Raw genomic sequence first — 18,578 nt, forward strand, 5'->3', positions numbered from 1 at the left:
CACAAAATTAATACAATTCTATATAGACAGGTGGTGGCGGTGTTTCTGGAAAAAGCAGCCATGCTTTTTAACCCCACGCAATCTCTTTAAGGCACAGCAGGGGATTACATGAAGGATACGGACCTTATTAACTTCTTCTGGATCTTCATCCTTGAAGGTAAGGAACTGTATACTGCACGATTTAGTCAGAGGTTTGTACATATCCCAAAGCTCTCCGTCGACAAGGGCCAGCACGGATTTGGTACAGTACCACTCGCTGAGATCTGGAACCGGAAGAAATGACGACATATTACACCCCAAACACACAGCACAAGGGGCACCCAGCGTCACAGGAAAGAGCAGGCACTAAACCATGAAGCCTTCTACATGCTACACTAAGAATCAGGCAACGCCAGTGACACCAAGTAACAAATCATTGGGATCCCGCAGGAGGACGGCGACGCTCGCGGCAGATTGGGATCCCAAAGATGGCCACTGCCACGTAGGTGCTCACAGATATAGATAGCGGCCATCTCACAGAGCGAGGGCGTTCGCTATGCCGCCGCCAGGGGGGGGCTCACAGAGCGACCCTATGCCGCCGCCGGGGGGAATGACAGAGCGAACCTATGCCGCCGCCAGGGGGGGGGGGTGACAGAGCGACCCTATGCCGCCGCCAGGGGGGGGCTCACAGAGCGACCCTATGCCGCCGCCAGGGGGGGGCTCACAGAGCAGTGCATCGCTGCCACGTAACACATGGTGATGCCTGAAAATCTCCAGTGAACCTTGTTACCGCTTTCCAACAAACGCTGTGCGCGAATATCAGTCCAAAAAGATGGTCAATGATAACGATAAAATAGACAGCGAAGACGTGGAGATTTTTCCTTTGAATGAAAGTATTTAACTTTCCGCTAGGAAATCATTTTGCTTTGCCGCTTTCTTCTCCTTCCAGCTCGGCACTTTATGTGGACTGCAGACATGCATTATGAATGCTCTATACTCCGCTCTCTGCCTAATTTATGTCTTTAATTCAGATTACATTATATTCTTTTACATGTTCAGTATTTTTCGAAGCCTGTTTGAAGTGAATATAAATGGCGTTTCCGCACGGCGGAGAGCTGGCACCCGAGAACAAAGGATTTCACGGCCATCGAATATTGGGAAATCTGCGCATTAACAACAAAACAATCAATTTTAATTATGGAGAGAAAACCCGGCTAAACAAGATTAATTGCGCCCATCAATAGGCCCCACCGGACACACATGTAGATGTTAAGTAACTGCACGCTAACCTGCTAAGGGATCACTGACCAGTCACTCCGATGGAGAGAAAGCCACACATTAGTGGTGCCAACAAGAAAAGACCCTCATTAATCATTTCAACTTCAGTCACAAATAAAATTTAAGTATAAAAATGTCCATGTGCGCTAATAATTATCGCGGATCAAGATATAGGACGACTTTGGCGCAGAGATTTGCAGTTTGCTTCGTTGGAGCAGGGGGTTACAAACTATAGCTTTTTCCATGCATTATCTCCATGACTAATTAAAGGGGTAACCAGTAGAGAGGTGGCCAGTCCTCCGCGACCGCCAGTCCTCCGCTCCACAATGTCATCACGTCGATGGGGCATAAAAAGAAGAGTCCAGGATGCGGCTGATAGTCGACCTTAAAGGAATCATCGCCATCAGTTCATTCTTGCAACTTGGGGGAAGTGGTGGTGGGGCGGTTCAATCCTGATTGATAGTTTGGACTAGGGGCATGGTCACGCTGTTGGCCTTTACTGCACCCTCCAATGCTGCACGCACAGGCAATATTACCTCTGTAGTATCGGAAGAGGTCAGGGTCACTGAATGGGGCCGGATTCTTTGATCGAGCAAACCACAAAGCTCCATACCGAAAACCTCCTCGACTAGGAGACCCGCCACCTCTGACAGACTGCAGAGGTGGCTGATATCCTTGGCAACGAGCAGCAAATAAAAAAAAATACGACTGAGGATTTTTAATAAAAAGTGAACTGCAAAGTTGCTTGTTTTTACAAAAAACTTTACCCCTAAAAAAAACGTAACCACTTAAGGCTTCATGCACACAACAGCAAGTCGCAGACGATTTGTATCGCTTTGTTAGACAATACGGACGAGTGTGTAATGACCGTACCGCCATGTGGTGCATTAATGCATTACCGTACTTTGTGATCCTGTATTTGTCTGTTTGTAATTTGTCACTTAATTTTACAGAGTAAGCAAAACTTTTATTCCATTCTCATATATGCCCTTTTAATTGCAAGTAGAGCAATATGAGGGTCCGGGTCCTGTGACTCCCACCCAGAGCTGTGCACAGCTCAGGAGATCGGAGACAATAGATGCTGCCTGAACGCCCCACAACAGCAGAGTACTGCCGATACAATAGAAAGCATAGGCTTCGTATCCATGATCTAAAGGGCACACATTAAAAAAAGGAAATCTAGTGTAGAGGCCTTATGCAAATCAGGTTGGTGGTGCACTGGGGGCGTGTCTGCACACTCAGACTGCTTCGTCCAAGCATACCAACATGCCCCTAGTGAACTACAAACCTGATGTCATGGCAAGGTTGCAGGATTTCCCGGGGCAAGTGGCTCCTTCCCAATCCCTAAAGCTAGGGGCACCCTAGTTATTCCTCCTCCCTGGATTACTTCTGATGGCGAAGACGCCGGGGCCACGTGCCTTGCTGAGCTCCTAAATCAGCCCTTATCTGTCCTCTCCCCCACCCAGGGAAGTGGGGAGTAGTATTGTATAAGAATACACAAACCAGACAAACAAGGGAAGACATACAGGGATAAATGAAGATACCAATCATACAAATATGCAGTTACAAACAGAGTGGGACACTCTGGGAAGTATAGGAAGAGAGAAAAAAAAAAAAATAGGAGAGGATGAGGTTATGCACTCAGACAAATCACCAAGCAACAGTCTTCTGAACAAAACTCCACATGCCTCCTCAAAACAACCAACACCCCCAACTCCAGAACCAGGTAGTATGAACTAACACTGGCAATCTCTAAGTGCCAGAGGCCAGTATATATAGCAGAGGGGAGTGGCCAATACTGAATAGCTGAGACCAACAAAGCAGGAAAGCTGCAGTAGCTCTCAACTAAACAGATTAACCCCTGCACTACAAGTAAGGAGAAAACCTGCACTGTTTAATATGATGGTGAAGTACTTCTAACCAGTGCAGGAGTACATAAAACAAGACTCCGTGGTTTTCTGGCCCCTCACTGTCGCAGTATACCCGTGATACATGATTGGCACATGACTTCTACACTAGTTTTGTGCTGTTGCCTACAGATATTGTATGATACAGACATATAATTGCTTCCTACTGAATGGTTAGCTCCCAAAAGGTAATACTGCCACCATTTGTCAGCCATACATATAATTTACCGCCAGATACTCCTCTAAGGACGTTTAATATTCTGATTTACTGAGATTTAATGTTTTTCCCATCACAGTTGTACAGAGGAGTCGTAAAAGCTGGAGCATACCAGTTTTCCCGGCCGAGTGAAAGCATTTATTAACGCCTTTCCATAAAACCCTCTCCACTGAATTCCCCAGAGGGCGCGATGATTTCAGCCAACACGATTGATTGAAGTGATTGCAATTAAAAAATAAAATAAAAAAAATACAGAAAAAAAATAAAAATAAAATAAAATTAGCAAGAAAGAAAAAAAAAAAAAAAACAACAACTACGACCTGTAAAGCAGGTTTGGTATAACGGCTAAGAAAAATTAAATTAGAAATTTAATTGCGTTTTTCTGGTAATGTTCATTTAATTAACTGTTGCTGCCTAATTAATTTGGAATTATTAACAAAAGGCCAGTTAACTGAACTATGAAAAATTTAACAGGAGGCGATAGCAGCCCCTGATATATTTGGCTGCCCCCGTGTAAGTATAGGTCACTGAGCGCGGTATTAACACGCGAACAATATCCATTCTCCACCGTCGTACTAGGAATCCAGACTGAGCCAAAGCATTATTCAATTGTATCGCAATAAAAAGGGATTGTAAAGCTTTTTTACACCAAAGTCAAAGACACTGGATAAAAAGTATATAATCTGTGAGCGGTTATTATAGTAATTACACATCCAGTATAAATGCCTATAGTAAAAAACGGCAAATGCAAGGAGTATGGACTACACACACAACAGAAAAAAATATGGTAATATCTGAAAAATGAATAATAATAATTTCTATAGCGCCAACATATTCCGCAGCGCTTTACAATTCAGACAATTTACAGACATATCAGCACTGTCTCCATTGGAGCTCACAATCTAGATTCCTTATCAGTATGTCTTTGGAGCATGGGAGGAAACCGGAGAACCCAGAGGAAACCCACACAACACGGGGAGAACATACAAACTCCTTATAGATGTTGTCATTGGGGGGAAAAGGGGGGGGGGGGGGTTTGAACCCAGGACCCTAGTGCTGCAAGACTGCAGTGCTAACCACTGAGCCACAGTGCTGCCCCAGGATGCAGCTCCACAAAGTCTCTGAATGTGGCTATATCATCATATTTAGCTGGGGGAAAAATATCCAAGAACTATAGCAATATGTTCTTCACTTTCCAGCTTTGTTGTACAGACTGGGGCAGAGTCATCAGGTAATCACTTGATCACTAGAATATAGTGTGAGGCCGGTTGAACACAAAGATTTCTCGGTCCAATGCACAATCTGACCGTGGTCTCCTGACCTGAACTTGACAGTCTCATAGGCCCAACAGAGAGCGGCCAGGGCCCCGGGCCCAACAGAGAGCGGCAGTCAGACCCTGCATCGCAGTCAGTACTCTGATTGCGAATTAGAGAGGTGTGAAACTGGCCTGTTATTTTACAATGATTTTATATACAATACAGACTACAAATATCTGCCGATCATTAGGGTCCGGGTCCTGAAAACCACACTGATTAGTGAAAACATTGCTTTAAAGTGTGGGTCTCTTTTATGCAGCACCCGCACAGAGTGGTCTACCAGCTCAATAGTAACCTTATGGGCCCATATACTTCTCTGTGAGAGTGAAATATGAACACAAAGACTTACTATTGAGCAGGTAGACCACCACATGTGTGCTGCATACAAGAACTGCGCACGTCAGAGGAGTGTTTTACACTATGGCTGGGAATCTCATTACATGTACAGTATATATACATGTACACTCACACTATGGGCACAATTATTAGGTATTTTGACCATACACTGATCTTCCAACTCGGCGCTGTAAAAGCTTGAATGATTATTGGATGAAGCAGATCATCTGCAGGGTAAGTAAGAAAGGACAATAATATCAGCTGCCAGAGGGGGAAGGAGACAGATTGGGTCCAGAGCCTTACTCCAACTGAGCAGATTAGCAGCTGAACTATTGGGTGGAATGTAGACATAAAAAAATAAATAAATAAATAAATAAATAAAATAGATGATTAGGATATTATGTATTTATTTTTATATTTTTTTAACTCTGTAAATTATTTTAAATACAAGACTGACATGGAAATTATTTCAGAGATAACTCAAGGTGATTTCTGCAAAATATATATAAAAAAATAAGAATCTATAAAAAAAAAATAAAAACTCTTAAAAGTGTTAGACAGTGAAGACAAAAAAAAAAAAAAAAAATCTACAGACAAATTCCTACCTGTCTGAAAGTCTCCATGAGCGTCCAAACCTTTGCACAAAACTGATTCCTGGCATTTTGGAGACACAATGGTGTCACTGGCACTTTTATGACAATAGATTAAGGATTCCACTTGTGACCGCGCGGCTCCATCAGCGGCAGGGCGCACAATGTGCTTTTGTCTGGCTCTGAAGTCCTGACAATTTCTGGGCCTGTCAGGCTCGGGCCGTCTCCTGTCATTGTTCTATAGACAACAGCCGGCCTCGTGCTATTTGTGCCGGAGGCCTTTAATGGAAAGCCGGTTTGTGAACACCGCTGACCCGCGCTGGAGAATAGACGTAAATCTCCACAATCAGTGACAGGCAAAAAAGTCAAGGACGGCCGGTGCATGAAAGGCTAAATCTGAGAATGGAAGGACAAAGCAACATTGTTTTCAGCACTGCATTAAAGCCTGTTATTCTCTGTATATTGCATCACGCAGTCAACACCGATGAATAATATACTAAAGTTAATGCAAATCAGTTTGCACACCCGAGTCCAGCAGCTGCGTCAGTAATTTGTGGCCGCTGGACGGGCGCCCCGAGAGCCACCTCCTACCTCCTGGCATCCGGCTCTTCTGATTAGTGGCATGATGCTCGTATATAGTCACGCCAGGCCGGCTAATCCGAGAAAGGCCACGGATACCGGGAGGTAGGAGGCGGCTCTCGGGGCGCCCGTCCAGCGTCCACAGATTACCGACGCAGCTGCTGGACTCAGTCCTGCAAGCTGATTTGCATCAAATCTAATATAAGGGCATTTTTAGCGTCTCTCAGATCCACATCAGATGGAGAAAGGCGCTGCCGGCGTCGCGTCAATGGCAGACAGACAGGTATTGGCCAGTCTTACGCTGCCCATTAATGAGAATAGGACACAGGCGGGATATCTGCCGGCCTTTGTCAAAATCTGACAAGTGGCCAATCACGGTTGTCCAACTTGTTTGAACCCTCCTATTTGTTTTTTCCATCTTGTGTTTTGTGGTCACGTGACCATCTGCCTTTATATTCCAGCTCCGCCCTTTTGGCTATGCTGGGCTTCAGTGTTTGACTGTTTCTCTAGCCTGGTGCTTCGGTGCCTTTCTCTGTCAGTTCGCTTGGTCCTTCTGGGACCTCTAGTACTTTTTTGTCAGTTTGTCTTTTTGTGTTCTGCAACAACTTCTCCGTTCAGGAGGTGTCCCATTTTTGTCCCAGTCCTTAGTTCTTTTAGGGCTCCCTCCCTTTATGCTATAGGTCTTCGTTCAGACTAGCCGAGGACTAAGGCGGGTCTGTTCGCTAGGAACAGGCAGCCCGCTACATCGTAGGGATTCAGCTTAGTCTTACTGTAGGGACAGCTTTCCTTATCTTTCCTTAGTACATGTTGCAGATCATAACACAACTCCTGACAACCACTTTGATCGTGACTGTCTAGTACGTATCAGATTAGTAGGGGGCAGACTCCTAGAACCCCCCACACATCAGTTGATGGAAGTGACTGACACCCTGGAAAGCCCTGTGTCCCCTTCATTGTTAAAAAAGCTGTACAACATGAAGTAGTGGCTACATTGAATTTAATTGGACTCAAAAAAATGATTTTAATATCAGGCTTGAAAAAAAAAAAAAAAGAATTACCGTGTATGGCCATTTTGATGTGGCTTTCCAAAGTAAGGACACCAATCGTATTGGGTCTAAAAGATCTAGCTAAAGGGGGGAACCTGTAAAATGATTGATTGATGGTGTCTGTGGCTTGGGCAGCATCAGAGATAGGCTCCATCATTACAAATACGTCAGTCTCACTAGTGTTTCAGAGAAAATATACTTTGAACTGGGACTGTTGAGCCTGAGATAACTAGTCACGGGGGAGGGTCCTGCCAGCTCTCCCCGATTGATTGACAGGTCCTTCACTATACACAAGGAGAGACTTGTGCGTCGCGCAGAGCAGCATCTAAGCCCCACAGCTCAATAGTGGTTTCAATGTGTTTCCATACAAACCAAAGGCATAGTGAAGACCCGCCGGTGTGCCACCTGTCCTTCTATAAAGCCTAAACACAAGGTCAAGTCATCTAATGAAACTATAAATAAATATATTACATTTAACAGAATACAGCTAAAAACAAAAAAAAAAAAAAATACACCATACAGCAAATCTTCCTATATAAAGAATGACTGTCTGGACTGATTTAAGGGGTATTCCTAGCTCGTATACATCCATAGGATATGCCGTAAGTATATAGTAGATGTGGATGACCCCAATACATCTATCTATTCTGCATCCATCTCAAGAACGGGGCCCAGGACCATGCCGATATCAGTGGAGAGGGGGCCAGAATCACCATCCATTTCTATAGGCGTTTCGACCATCTCGCCACTAACGGCGCAGCGCTACGGGGCCCCGATCTCAGCAAAGGTTCATTTCAATTGGTGGAACCTACAAATACTTTATATTTAGGGCATACATTGCGTAAATGAAGGGAAAACCCCTTTAAGCACCATGTTCTATCTATAATAATGTTTTGAGCCCGGCAGCCGCGTTTCTTCCTCGTTTCCATCAGGCTGCATTCATATATGTAATTTTTCCGAGAACCATAACTTTTTCATCCACATAGCCATATAAGCATTTGTCTTTTGTGGGAAGAGTTGTAGTTTTGAATGGCACTGTTATAAATGGAGTTATGTGTACTACAGATCAAAGGCCGGGGGCATTGGATCACTGCCGGCACTCACTCCTGTGAACAGGCAATTGAAGCAGGTTATCTGACGGAGAGCAGACATGGAGAGCGTCTACAGAGTAATTAACAAACAGCTGACTGTTGTTGGAAACTTTGACTATGTACAGTCTGATTATAAAGACCGTACAGCTCCATATCAGAGGCCTCTCTTGACTATGAAAAAAATCTGAGTTTCAAACAATCCATGGATATATTCATGATCAGGGTACATATTAGCTCTACAGGAGCACAATATGTCCCCGAATTAAGGATATATCATATTCATGTGTAGTATGTACGGTATATAATGCTTGAAGGATGTCCGATGAGGTCAGATGAGAAAGAAGTGAGGGGTCTGGTAGACCACTTTATAACATCTCATCTACCAAAGATCCGGGTCAGACGCCAGGAGAAGAAACAAGTATTGCAGATTTTCCATATTTCCCTGTACACCAAAGACTTTAATGTATGATTCATTTTTTACATAGTCGCTGTATTAATCATGCAGAACGAATAAAAAATTGTATTTTTGTACATTTGTTTTGGCCTCTTTTTAAAATATATTTGTGTTCAAATATAGAACCTATGCTCCTTAGTGTCATTCATATATTTGGGGTCAACATAGTGTTATTTAGTGGCAGTGTCCTGATACAACTAGAATATGTCCCCTGAACCTTTCTCTGTTGCCTCTTTCTCCACTGACATAGCCTGATTGATAGCTCCTCAGTGCCCGGCCTCCCTGCTGCTTAGTTCAAGCTGAACACCGGAATAGCCATCAGCCAGGCTGGGAGGGCAGAGACCCAAATACACTTGAATTTACCAGCTGCACTCGTAAAATGCTCATTTTCATATCAGGATTATACAGCCATTCTGAGATGTATTTTCAAAGTAAGCACACCAGTTTCATAAAGTCCAAGACCTCTCTTTAGTAATGTCTGCCGTCTGAATTATGAAGTCTGGTGATAGATCCCTTTTAAAGACTTCAGCAGAACGTTGCGCATTTGTGCACACAGGCTCTGGTTATACTGAATCGTGGAACGTCTGCTCCCTCCAGTGGCAACCCTGGGTATGACTTATGTTTAGTGCATATTTATGGGGATAGAAATCTGTATGGGATGCAAAAATGTATTAAAATGGGGAAAAATCCTAAATAAAATAAAAAAAAATAGGTAGATACAATAGCTGTGCACCTAACTGCTATCCTCCCGCCGCTCTCGCTCTTCCTACCATTATTCACTGTTGCGGTGCTGCCCATACGCAGATGAAAGCTGCAGCTAGTCACTGGCCCTGATGGTCTCATAACTACATGCAGATGACGCAGGCACCAACGCTGCGGCCTGTATTTGGCTGCAGCCGACACGTGAGCATGGTCTGCACGTCACCAGTATAGGAGTCTGCAGATGAGGGTTTTTTCGTTTTATCTTTTCATTTTGGCACATTCCCAGTTTTTAGCCCTTTTTATATATATATATCCCAGGCAACTGGGCTATTTCCAGCATTGAAAGTCATCATTAATACATGGAATAGGTGAAAAAAAAAAACTCTGACCTGTGGGGGTCTGATCCTGACAACAAGGCTCTGAAAGGTCCTGTTGGAATACAGCGATGGCCGCATCACTCCTCCATTCATTGTCTATGGGACTGACGGAAAAAGCAGAGCGTTGTGCTTCATTATCTCGGGAAAAGCAGCATTTTTCTGATCAATGGGGTCTGTCTACCCGCTGATCCTGAGAGCGGAGCTCTGAAATGCCCATCAGAACAGAGCTGTATTCATTCTCTATGGGACGGCCAGAGATAGTGGAGCACAGCGCTGTGCGTTCTCCAGTAGTCCCATAGACAATGAAATACACAATAGGGCACCAATTTATTCCGAAAAGGCATTTCAGAGCCCTCTTCCCAGATTGAAGGGGGATTCAGAGGGCACTCCTCAAACCAACAAAGTTTTGTATCCATCCTAAAAATAGGTGATTTCTTTCAATGTTGGGAATAAGCTTTCAAATTCTGCGCAGACACAGCGCCCACGCCGGCAAGACACAGCGCCCACGCCGGCAAGACACAGCGCCCACGCCGGCAAGACATTTATTGCATGGGAAGGAAGCAAAGCCTTTTTTTTTTTGCAAGGGGTATTAGAGTAACGCAAAGTGTCATCCAAATAAGAGGGCAGTATAGCGAAAAGGACAGGGGGACCCGACTGCAGGAGTCACTCATCCAGGCATCGTGGTCCGAGTACAGACGCAGTAAGAGTCCCGGCAGCGGGGCTCCTCATCGGAACCTGACAGCCGCGTACATGCCGGTGAGGAGACGCACAGTCAGTGTGAGGATCAGAAACACACAGATGCGTTAGACAAGCACAGCAGACACTGATGCCGCAGCCCTCTGTTCACAAGAGGAAGGGATTATTATGTATCAAGGCAACCAAATCCAGTCTAATTTTCTTGGCGCAAGTTAGCAAATGTAAAAAATAAAAAAAAACGTCCCTTTCTGTGCGCAATTTAAAAGTAATTTTACAAAAAAATATATATATATTCCATGAAAAAGGTATTAAAAAAAACTGCTGTGTGTGTTTTAAACTAAAAGAAACTAAATCTTATTAAAAGTGTCAAGAGGGGGCTACCAATCTCCACTACAAACAGTAGTGGAGAGATTTTACTTTTTGTGGTCTCCGGACTCGCGAATCACAAAGCGACCCCATTCACTGGCGCTATGCTGTGATGGAGCATCGGCGCACAGCCATCTCTCCACCATGTTACCTGTGTCGCTGCCATATAGCCGTGTAGGAAAAACCGAATTATACCAGCCTTGCATTTAGAGCTGTAGATCACAGGGCTCCTTGCGGCACGTCCGCCGTCTGGTCCTGCCACCGGTGCGGTAACGTGTGTACTGTCAGTAACAGCCGCACTTTGTCTACATCTTTACCTTGTGATCTTGACCACGTAACACTGACGGATGACTGAATGAACATTGTGTAATAAGTGTGGGGACAGACAGAGGGATGACGGCAGGGCCAGACTACACAAGATCGGTATGTAGTCTGTTACCATGGAGACAGACTTCAGTTGCAGTTCAGGACATTTAATAAGGACTAAATTCCTACAAGTCCGTCCATATCAGCGTGTTAGGTAAAGGCGGGTGGGCAGCAGAATTACAAGAAAGCAACAAATGAATGAACTTGTGTCATCATTGTATTCCTCTTTAAACACTAAAGCAATCGGATGTTCCTGTTCTCATCAGTACGGTGTGTCCCTGCACAGTCTGACACGGTCTACACAGTGCTGCCAGTGTTTGACTTTGTACTGACGAGGAGGATAGTAACACCCAATTGTCAGTTTATTCATACATGCCAAGGACTAACGACAAAGGGCCAGTAGAAGAGCGGCACAGGGAGGTGGGGGGGTGAGTGCTGGCACTATACTACGAGGGGGAGTGCCAGCAGTATACCACCGAGGAAAGGGGTTCCGGCATTATACCATGGGGGACGGGGTGCCAGAATTATACAACGAGGGGGAGTGCCGGCATTTACAGACATGTCAGGAGAGCGTGCTAATCCTGCTTTGCACAAGATCTTCACCCATCGACTAGGAGAAGCCCCTACAGCAGAGTCGTCAGGTTCGGCATTTAGGAGGATCTGTGTCAGCAGCTTCTGCCCAAATCACAGGCAGCAGATGAGAAGCAATCATTGTAATTAGAAGGGTTTTTCCATCTCATAGTTTGATGCTATATGGCTATGACGTGCCATCGCTTTATGATCACTGGGGGGGGGTCTGACTACTGGTACCCCCCAATCCAGAGAATGGAGGATCTCCACTCTGCAGTGCAAGGAAAACTATGAATGGGATGAACCGCTGCAAACTCTTCTATGTCACGGTCCAGATAGAAGGATCCACAATAATCAAAAAGTCTCGACATGTCAGCAAATGAGTCATCCAAGATACATTATTAATGTTGGGGTTATTCAGTTTGGGTACCAGAACTGTGCCCGAGCCTGAACCCAATTGAAAACAATGGAGACTCAAACTTTGGGTCTGGGAAAGAAGATTTAAAAAAAAAAAAAAAAAAAAAAAAAAAAACAACACCTCTGTTTCATTTTTCAGAGATCAGATTCTTCTGGACATGGCGGTACCAAATATAGATTATTTTTACTGGACAAAAAAAGTACTTTTATTTTTCAGTTCTCCTAAGTGACTTGGACCTGTGAAATATTGCAATAGCAAAGTAGTAAGTGGTGGAGAATACAAAGATGGAGGTGTCAAGAGCCTTCAGTAATCCCCCAGATGTCACAGCATCCCATAGTCACTGACCAAGTGCGTCATGGGGAAAACGATGGTTTGAAGGGCATCACAAGGATTGCACCACCTGGAGGGGCCGTCTGGTGAATACAAGTTATCATCTATACACAGGATAACTTTTTGATAGGTGAGGGTCCAACCATTGGGACCTCCACTGGTCAGCAGAACGGGGTGCTTTTATCCAAGTTATAAAGGAAAAGTAGTGCAGATGGCCGACTGCTGCTTCATTCATTCCCTATGCGGCTGCCAAGCGCTGCGCTTGCCTTGATCCAGCAGCAATGAATGGAGCGGCAGTCAGGCACGTGCACGACTCCTCCAATCTAATGTGGATAAGTGCTCGTTCTGCCGATCAGTGTAGGTTGGGTTGGATTCCACAACGATCAGTAAGCTACCACTTATCCTGTGGATAGCTGATAACTTGTCTTCACCAGACAACCCCTTTAAATGAAGCCTGTCCTGTTCCCAAAAGATATTAGCCTGCAGATATTGGTTTCACCTCCATGTGAATTGCTTTCAAAGGCTGTGTGCCCACTATGAGTTTTTCAAGTGTTTATGCTGCAGAATTTCCGCAGCATAAACGCTTGGGAAACGCTTGTTAATCCTCCCCCCATGATCCCCAATGACAAGCCGCACTGTCAATGCCCATGTTGCGGATTTTTCCGCAGCGCTTATGCTGCGCTCAAAAATCCGCAGCATGTCCATTAATTTTGCGGACACGCAGCGTAATTGCCGCCATTGACTTGCATTGGACCGCGTGACATCAGCATCACTGCATGTGCACAAGCGGATATCACACGGTTCAATGTGCGGATGGTACCCAGGTCTGGAGGAGAGGAGACTCTCATCCAGACCTGGGTACCATAGAAAACTGTAAAAAAAAAAGAATTTAAAATAAAAAATAAAGCTTATACTCACCTTCTGATGTCCTCCCGATGTTTTGTCACGCCGTCCGGTGTCTTGCAAAGCTCGCGCTGTTGTGAAGGACCTGTCATGACGTCATTGAATCATGTGACTTGTCACATGAGTCAATGACGTCACCGCAGGTCCTTCACACCACCGCGAGCATTGCAAGACACCGGACGCAGCGGAGAGAACACCGTGAGGACATCGGAAGGCGAGTATAAACTTTTTATTTTTTACCATTCTTATTCTTTTTTTTAACTATTACTTGGTCACACTACTATAAATCCATGCCGGTTCCATGGATTTATATAGTGTGAACAAGTTGTCAAGCACTTTTCCAAGTGATGCTAAAATCGCTTGGAAAAGCACTTGATAACCCACATGCAGAAATGCATGTAAAGAACGCTTGACAAACGCTTCCACCTGGCGGGAAAAACGCATGTAAAAAATGCATGCGTTTTTCCTGCCAGGGAGAAGCGTAAAAAATATGCAGCATTTCTGCATCGTGGGCACATAGCCTAAAGCTGCTCAAACCCCCCCCCCCCCACCCCAGAAAAACCCGACTACAGGGAACAAGTGACCTTCATTCCTTCTGCAGCCCGGGGCTTTCAGTCAGAGACACACCAGCGCGGCCTCAGCCACTGCTCAGCACATAGTGAGCGACAGCCGGCTCTGGACTGATGCACTGCTGAGCCGGCAGTCAGTCAATGTGTCACCTCTATGACTGAAAGTTGGAGGCTGCTGGAGTAGTGAAGTTCATATTCTCACATTAGTCTGGCTTTCATTGCAGCGCCCGACTGATTTTAGAACATTATTACCCTGTAGGTTAACCTCATATTTGCAGGTTAATAGCATTTGGGGACATGACAGGTCCCCTTTAAATGCAGCTATTAGAGCTTAATAATGGCATATATGTGGTGAGACGGCAGCATTCAGTTAGTTCTGACCGCTGCAGTTAGAGGCGGGTCAGGGCTGTATAATACAGCAAGCACCTGACCGCTCAGCTCCATGCACCTGACATGTAACGTAATAACAAGCTGAAAAGTAGTTAAAGGGGTTGTCCTGACTTGGGCTCAAGTCCGCAGTTACTTTGTGACTACAGATTGCGCGCGCTGTCAGGATTATTCGGTGATGCAGCCGGGGGCAGGTGGTGCGTGACCACAAGTATGTGATTTGCATACATGCGGTCACATGCCGACTAGATGTGTTCAGCCTGCAACAATACAAAATGTATTGAGCGAGGCCGGACACGTCTAGTCGGAATGTGGCCAGAAGTAAGTGTATTGTATACTTATGGTTATATGACCGCCCGCTCCCAGCACCGAAGAATCCTGACAACGCGTGCTGTGAGGAAACACAAGTCTGCAGTCACATAGAGTGAGTGCATACTAGAGCCCCAAGCCAGGACAACCTTGTGAAGTGAATCAATGACAATACTTTGTAACACAGAGTGGATGGAGCACATGGTGTCCAGGTTATAGAAGTACAGAAATTTTCACCCCAATATGGAGCATGTGGCGTCCCGCCTCACAGGCCCCACGCCCAGCGCAGTAGGCGTCCCGCCTCACAGGCCCCACGCAGTAGGCGTCCCGCCTCACAGGCCCCACGCCCGGCGCAGTAGGCGTCCCGCCTCACAGGCCCCACGCCCGGCGCAGTAGGCGTCCCGCCTCACAGGCGTCACTCACTCACGCGCGTCCGCCCCACAGGGGTTACTCACGCATGGCGCAGTTGAACGGTGTGGACAGGCCTTTGTTCATCACAAACACGGTGGCCGGATCGGTCCTCCCCACATGCTTCACCTCGATCTTCTCAGTCCGAGGGTACAGAGACAGCTGCCTCTCCTTCTCCTTGTCGTACAGCTCGCACCTTCGCCGGAAAATCTCCGCTGCAGAAAGTTTACTGGCTATGGCCACAGAGTAGAATCCTAAAAACAGAAAGGCAGACATGCAACAGCATATTATTCCACAGGACCCCCGACAAATCCCCAGAACAGGGCTCTGCAGAGCATCCGCACCCCCACTACATCCGTGGTCTATGGGGCCGCTGGGAACATCTGCTCTCTGGCAGGGCAATAGATAATAAATGGAGGAGAGGAGCGCATGATTCCTGCATCACGGGGGCTCCTGGTGGTCAGACAACCGCAGATCAGCAACTTCTCCCCTCTTCTATGAATAGTCATTGGATAAAGGGTTATTCCGAAAATAGAAAGTTAACACCTTCCCAGCCGGTGTCGTAGTTATCGTGCAGAGGCCGGAGACGCATCAGCAACGACTGATCAGAGTCATCACAGGTCCTACTGTAATCAAAGAGGGCGCCAGCATCTAAGAGGTTAAACAGTGGGAGGGGCTGCCCGTCATTTCATGGGCACAATCACAGGGTCAGGGTGGCCATGGCAGCCAGAAGCAACATATAATAGAAGGGCAATAATACACAGAGAGCAAAAAGAAAAAAAAATTATAGAATATATAATACATTAATAAATATATATTAAAAATAAAAAAATAAATAAGAAAACCCCTCTGAATAGACGGCACAGCAATATGCTGATCCTGACTGCTGCCCGCAGCTCCATCCCTGGTATCAGATATACCTACTATACTATAAAGAAGCACGTATCAGTGCCTGCTGGGACCTGTAGTCCCCCCTCCCGGCCGTTCATAGCGTGCGACCCCGCACTCACGTCTGCCCAGCAGAGTCCGCAGAGCGCAGCTCCCCGCCATCCCCGCACCGGCTCCTGCAGCTACTGTGACATTCAGCCACAATATAAGCCGCACACATGTACTCCAGTCCGCCCAGCAAACCTTTCCTCCCGGAAACAGCGACGCGGCGTGTAAGGTTCCGGGTGTCTCAATTTTGCCACCAGAGGGCGCCTGTTGTCCGCACTATAGCGGCGAGATCACGTGTCCCAGTCCTCTGCTCGCTGAGCGCTACTCCTATCACTGGTGCATGCATTAACCCCTTCCTGCTGCTGATCATTTATATTTTTGTGCTTTCATTTTTTTTTTTCCTCCCTTTTGTCAGGAGTCATACATTTTTATTTTTCCTTTGACAATTCAGGTCGAGTTGTAGTTTTGAATGACTCCATTTATTCTACTATACAATGTATTGGAAAATGGGGAAAAAAATTGTGGTGAAAACCGCAACTGTTATCCTGTCAAATGCCCCCGTCAGTCCTCGAGAGCGCACCAGTGGGGGGGCACTTGTTCTATGCGCACATCGGCGCACCTGTGACGTGATTATGGAGTGCCGATGGGTTGCCGTGACAGCCAGGGGTCTGCTGAAGACCCCCGAGCTTGTTATGACGGTCCTCCTGTGAACGTCAGTCTGTGGCTGGGATACATAGGAGTAATACAAGCGATCAGATGATTCCTAAGGGACAAACACAGAGAAAAGTAAAAAAAATAAATGAATAAAAGTTCAGAGCCCCCCACTTTTCACCCATTAAAAAATAAGAAATATAAAAATACGCATATTTGGTATCGCCGCCTTCAGAATCGCCCGATCTATCAATATATAAAATAAATTAATCCGATCGGTAAACGGCGTAACGAGAAAAAAAAAATCAAAACACCAGATTTACGTTTTTTTGGTCGCCGCAACAACACAAAAATTGTAAAAACGGGCGATCAAATCATCGTATCTACTACAAAATTATATAAATAAAAACGTCAGCTCAGGACGCAAAATAAACGCCGCACGCAACCCCCAGATCCCGAAAATTGAAAACGTTACGGCTCTCAGATAACGGCGACACAAGCAAATTTATGGGTTTTTTTTTCACATTTCTGAATTTTTTTACCACTTAAATAAAACAAAAACTATACATGTTTGGTATCAGCGCACTCGTACTGACCTGGGGAATCATATTGCCAGCTCAGTTTTTCCCTAAAATGAACGCTGTAAATAAAAATATAAAAAAGAAACAATCGCAGAATTGCACTTTTTTTTGCTATGTCAACACACTTGGAATTTTTTTTTCGCTTTCCAGGGTATCACATGATAAAATGAATGGTGTCATTCAAAAGTACAACTCGTCCCTCAAAAAACAAGCCCTCATGTGGCTATGATCACGGAAAAATAACAAAGTTATGGCTCTGGGAATAAGGGGTGGAAAAAAAATTAAAAATTGCCTGGTCCTTAAGTGGCAAATCTGGAGCTTTAATTTTACCTTATGGGTTAAATACTTTTATATTTTGATGAAGCAGACTATTAGGGGTGCCCTAATAACAAATAAAAACTATTTTTTTTTATATTTTTGCATCAGCAGAGAGGCGTAATGATTAAATATTTGTTTTTAATTTGATTTTCCCTTCCAACATATGACACACCGCTACTTCTCTGACTTTGATGCAGGCTCAGTTTCTGAGCCTGCATCTTTGCCGGTGGATGATGGCTGTGTTATTCAGCTATCATCTGCCTCTGTTAACCTGTAAATTGCCACAGCATTACCAGCATGCGACCCGGGGGGGAATGCTCTTTTAACAGCTCATTGGTGTCCCTGTGGCGTCAGGTCATGACATCCAGGGGTCTGCTAAAGACTTCTGTGCCTGTGATGACTGTGCTCCTATGAACGTCTGTCTGCGGTTAGCAGCATAGGGGAGTGTGATTTATTCACAGCAGTACTATGGTCAGAGGCGTAGCTAGGGGTTCAGCTCAAGGGGAGGAGAAACATCTGAGTGGGCCCCTAACCAGTGACCCTGATTACAACTACGGTGACCATGGTGTTACTGAAAATAAATCGCTATACAAAAACCAACACTTATATTACCGCCATATGGTGACCATATACTGGTAGATACAACTGCTGCAGACCATACAAGTGATTACAGTACAGTTACATATAGTGACTTACAGCTGACATTCTTTCTGATGAAGTTGCTCACTTTTCTCGTCTTTTCCATCTGGCCCAGACCGACATGACAACTTCTTCCAGCCAGGACTCATCTGCATAGATTACAACAAAGACTCATCTGACTTCTCAATTTTACAGCACCGTCCCCATCTATTCCCAACCTGCATAAACCTCATTCTGCTGATACCTCAATTCCTGGCCG

General features: G+C 45.3%; 1 protein-coding gene across 1 annotated transcript in view; it reads right to left on the reverse strand.

Annotated features, from left to right (window-relative positions):
- MRPL39 (mitochondrial ribosomal protein L39) overlaps nucleotides 1-16,364 on the reverse strand; it is an 89,737-nt gene extending 73,373 nt beyond the window's left edge. Inside the window, exons 1-3 of the mRNA XM_073670815.1 lie at nucleotides 16,205-16,364; nucleotides 15,242-15,448; nucleotides 124-263 (exon numbers count right to left, since the gene is read on the reverse strand). Of these exons, the coding sequence (XP_073526916.1) occupies nucleotides 124-263; nucleotides 15,242-15,448; nucleotides 16,205-16,244 (387 nt within the window). The 5' untranslated portion in view covers nucleotides 16,245-16,364. The remainder of the gene's footprint in view (nucleotides 1-123; nucleotides 264-15,241; nucleotides 15,449-16,204) is intronic.
- Nucleotides 16,365-18,578: the final 2,214 nt, after the last annotated feature.

The sequence above is a fragment of the Phyllobates terribilis genome, unplaced genomic scaffold (assembly GCF_046119375.1).
Source record: "Phyllobates terribilis strain yellow unplaced genomic scaffold, ASM4611937v1 Scaffold_2__4_contigs__length_985480577, whole genome shotgun sequence".
Taxonomy (NCBI): domain Eukaryota; kingdom Metazoa; phylum Chordata; class Amphibia; order Anura; family Dendrobatidae; genus Phyllobates; species Phyllobates terribilis.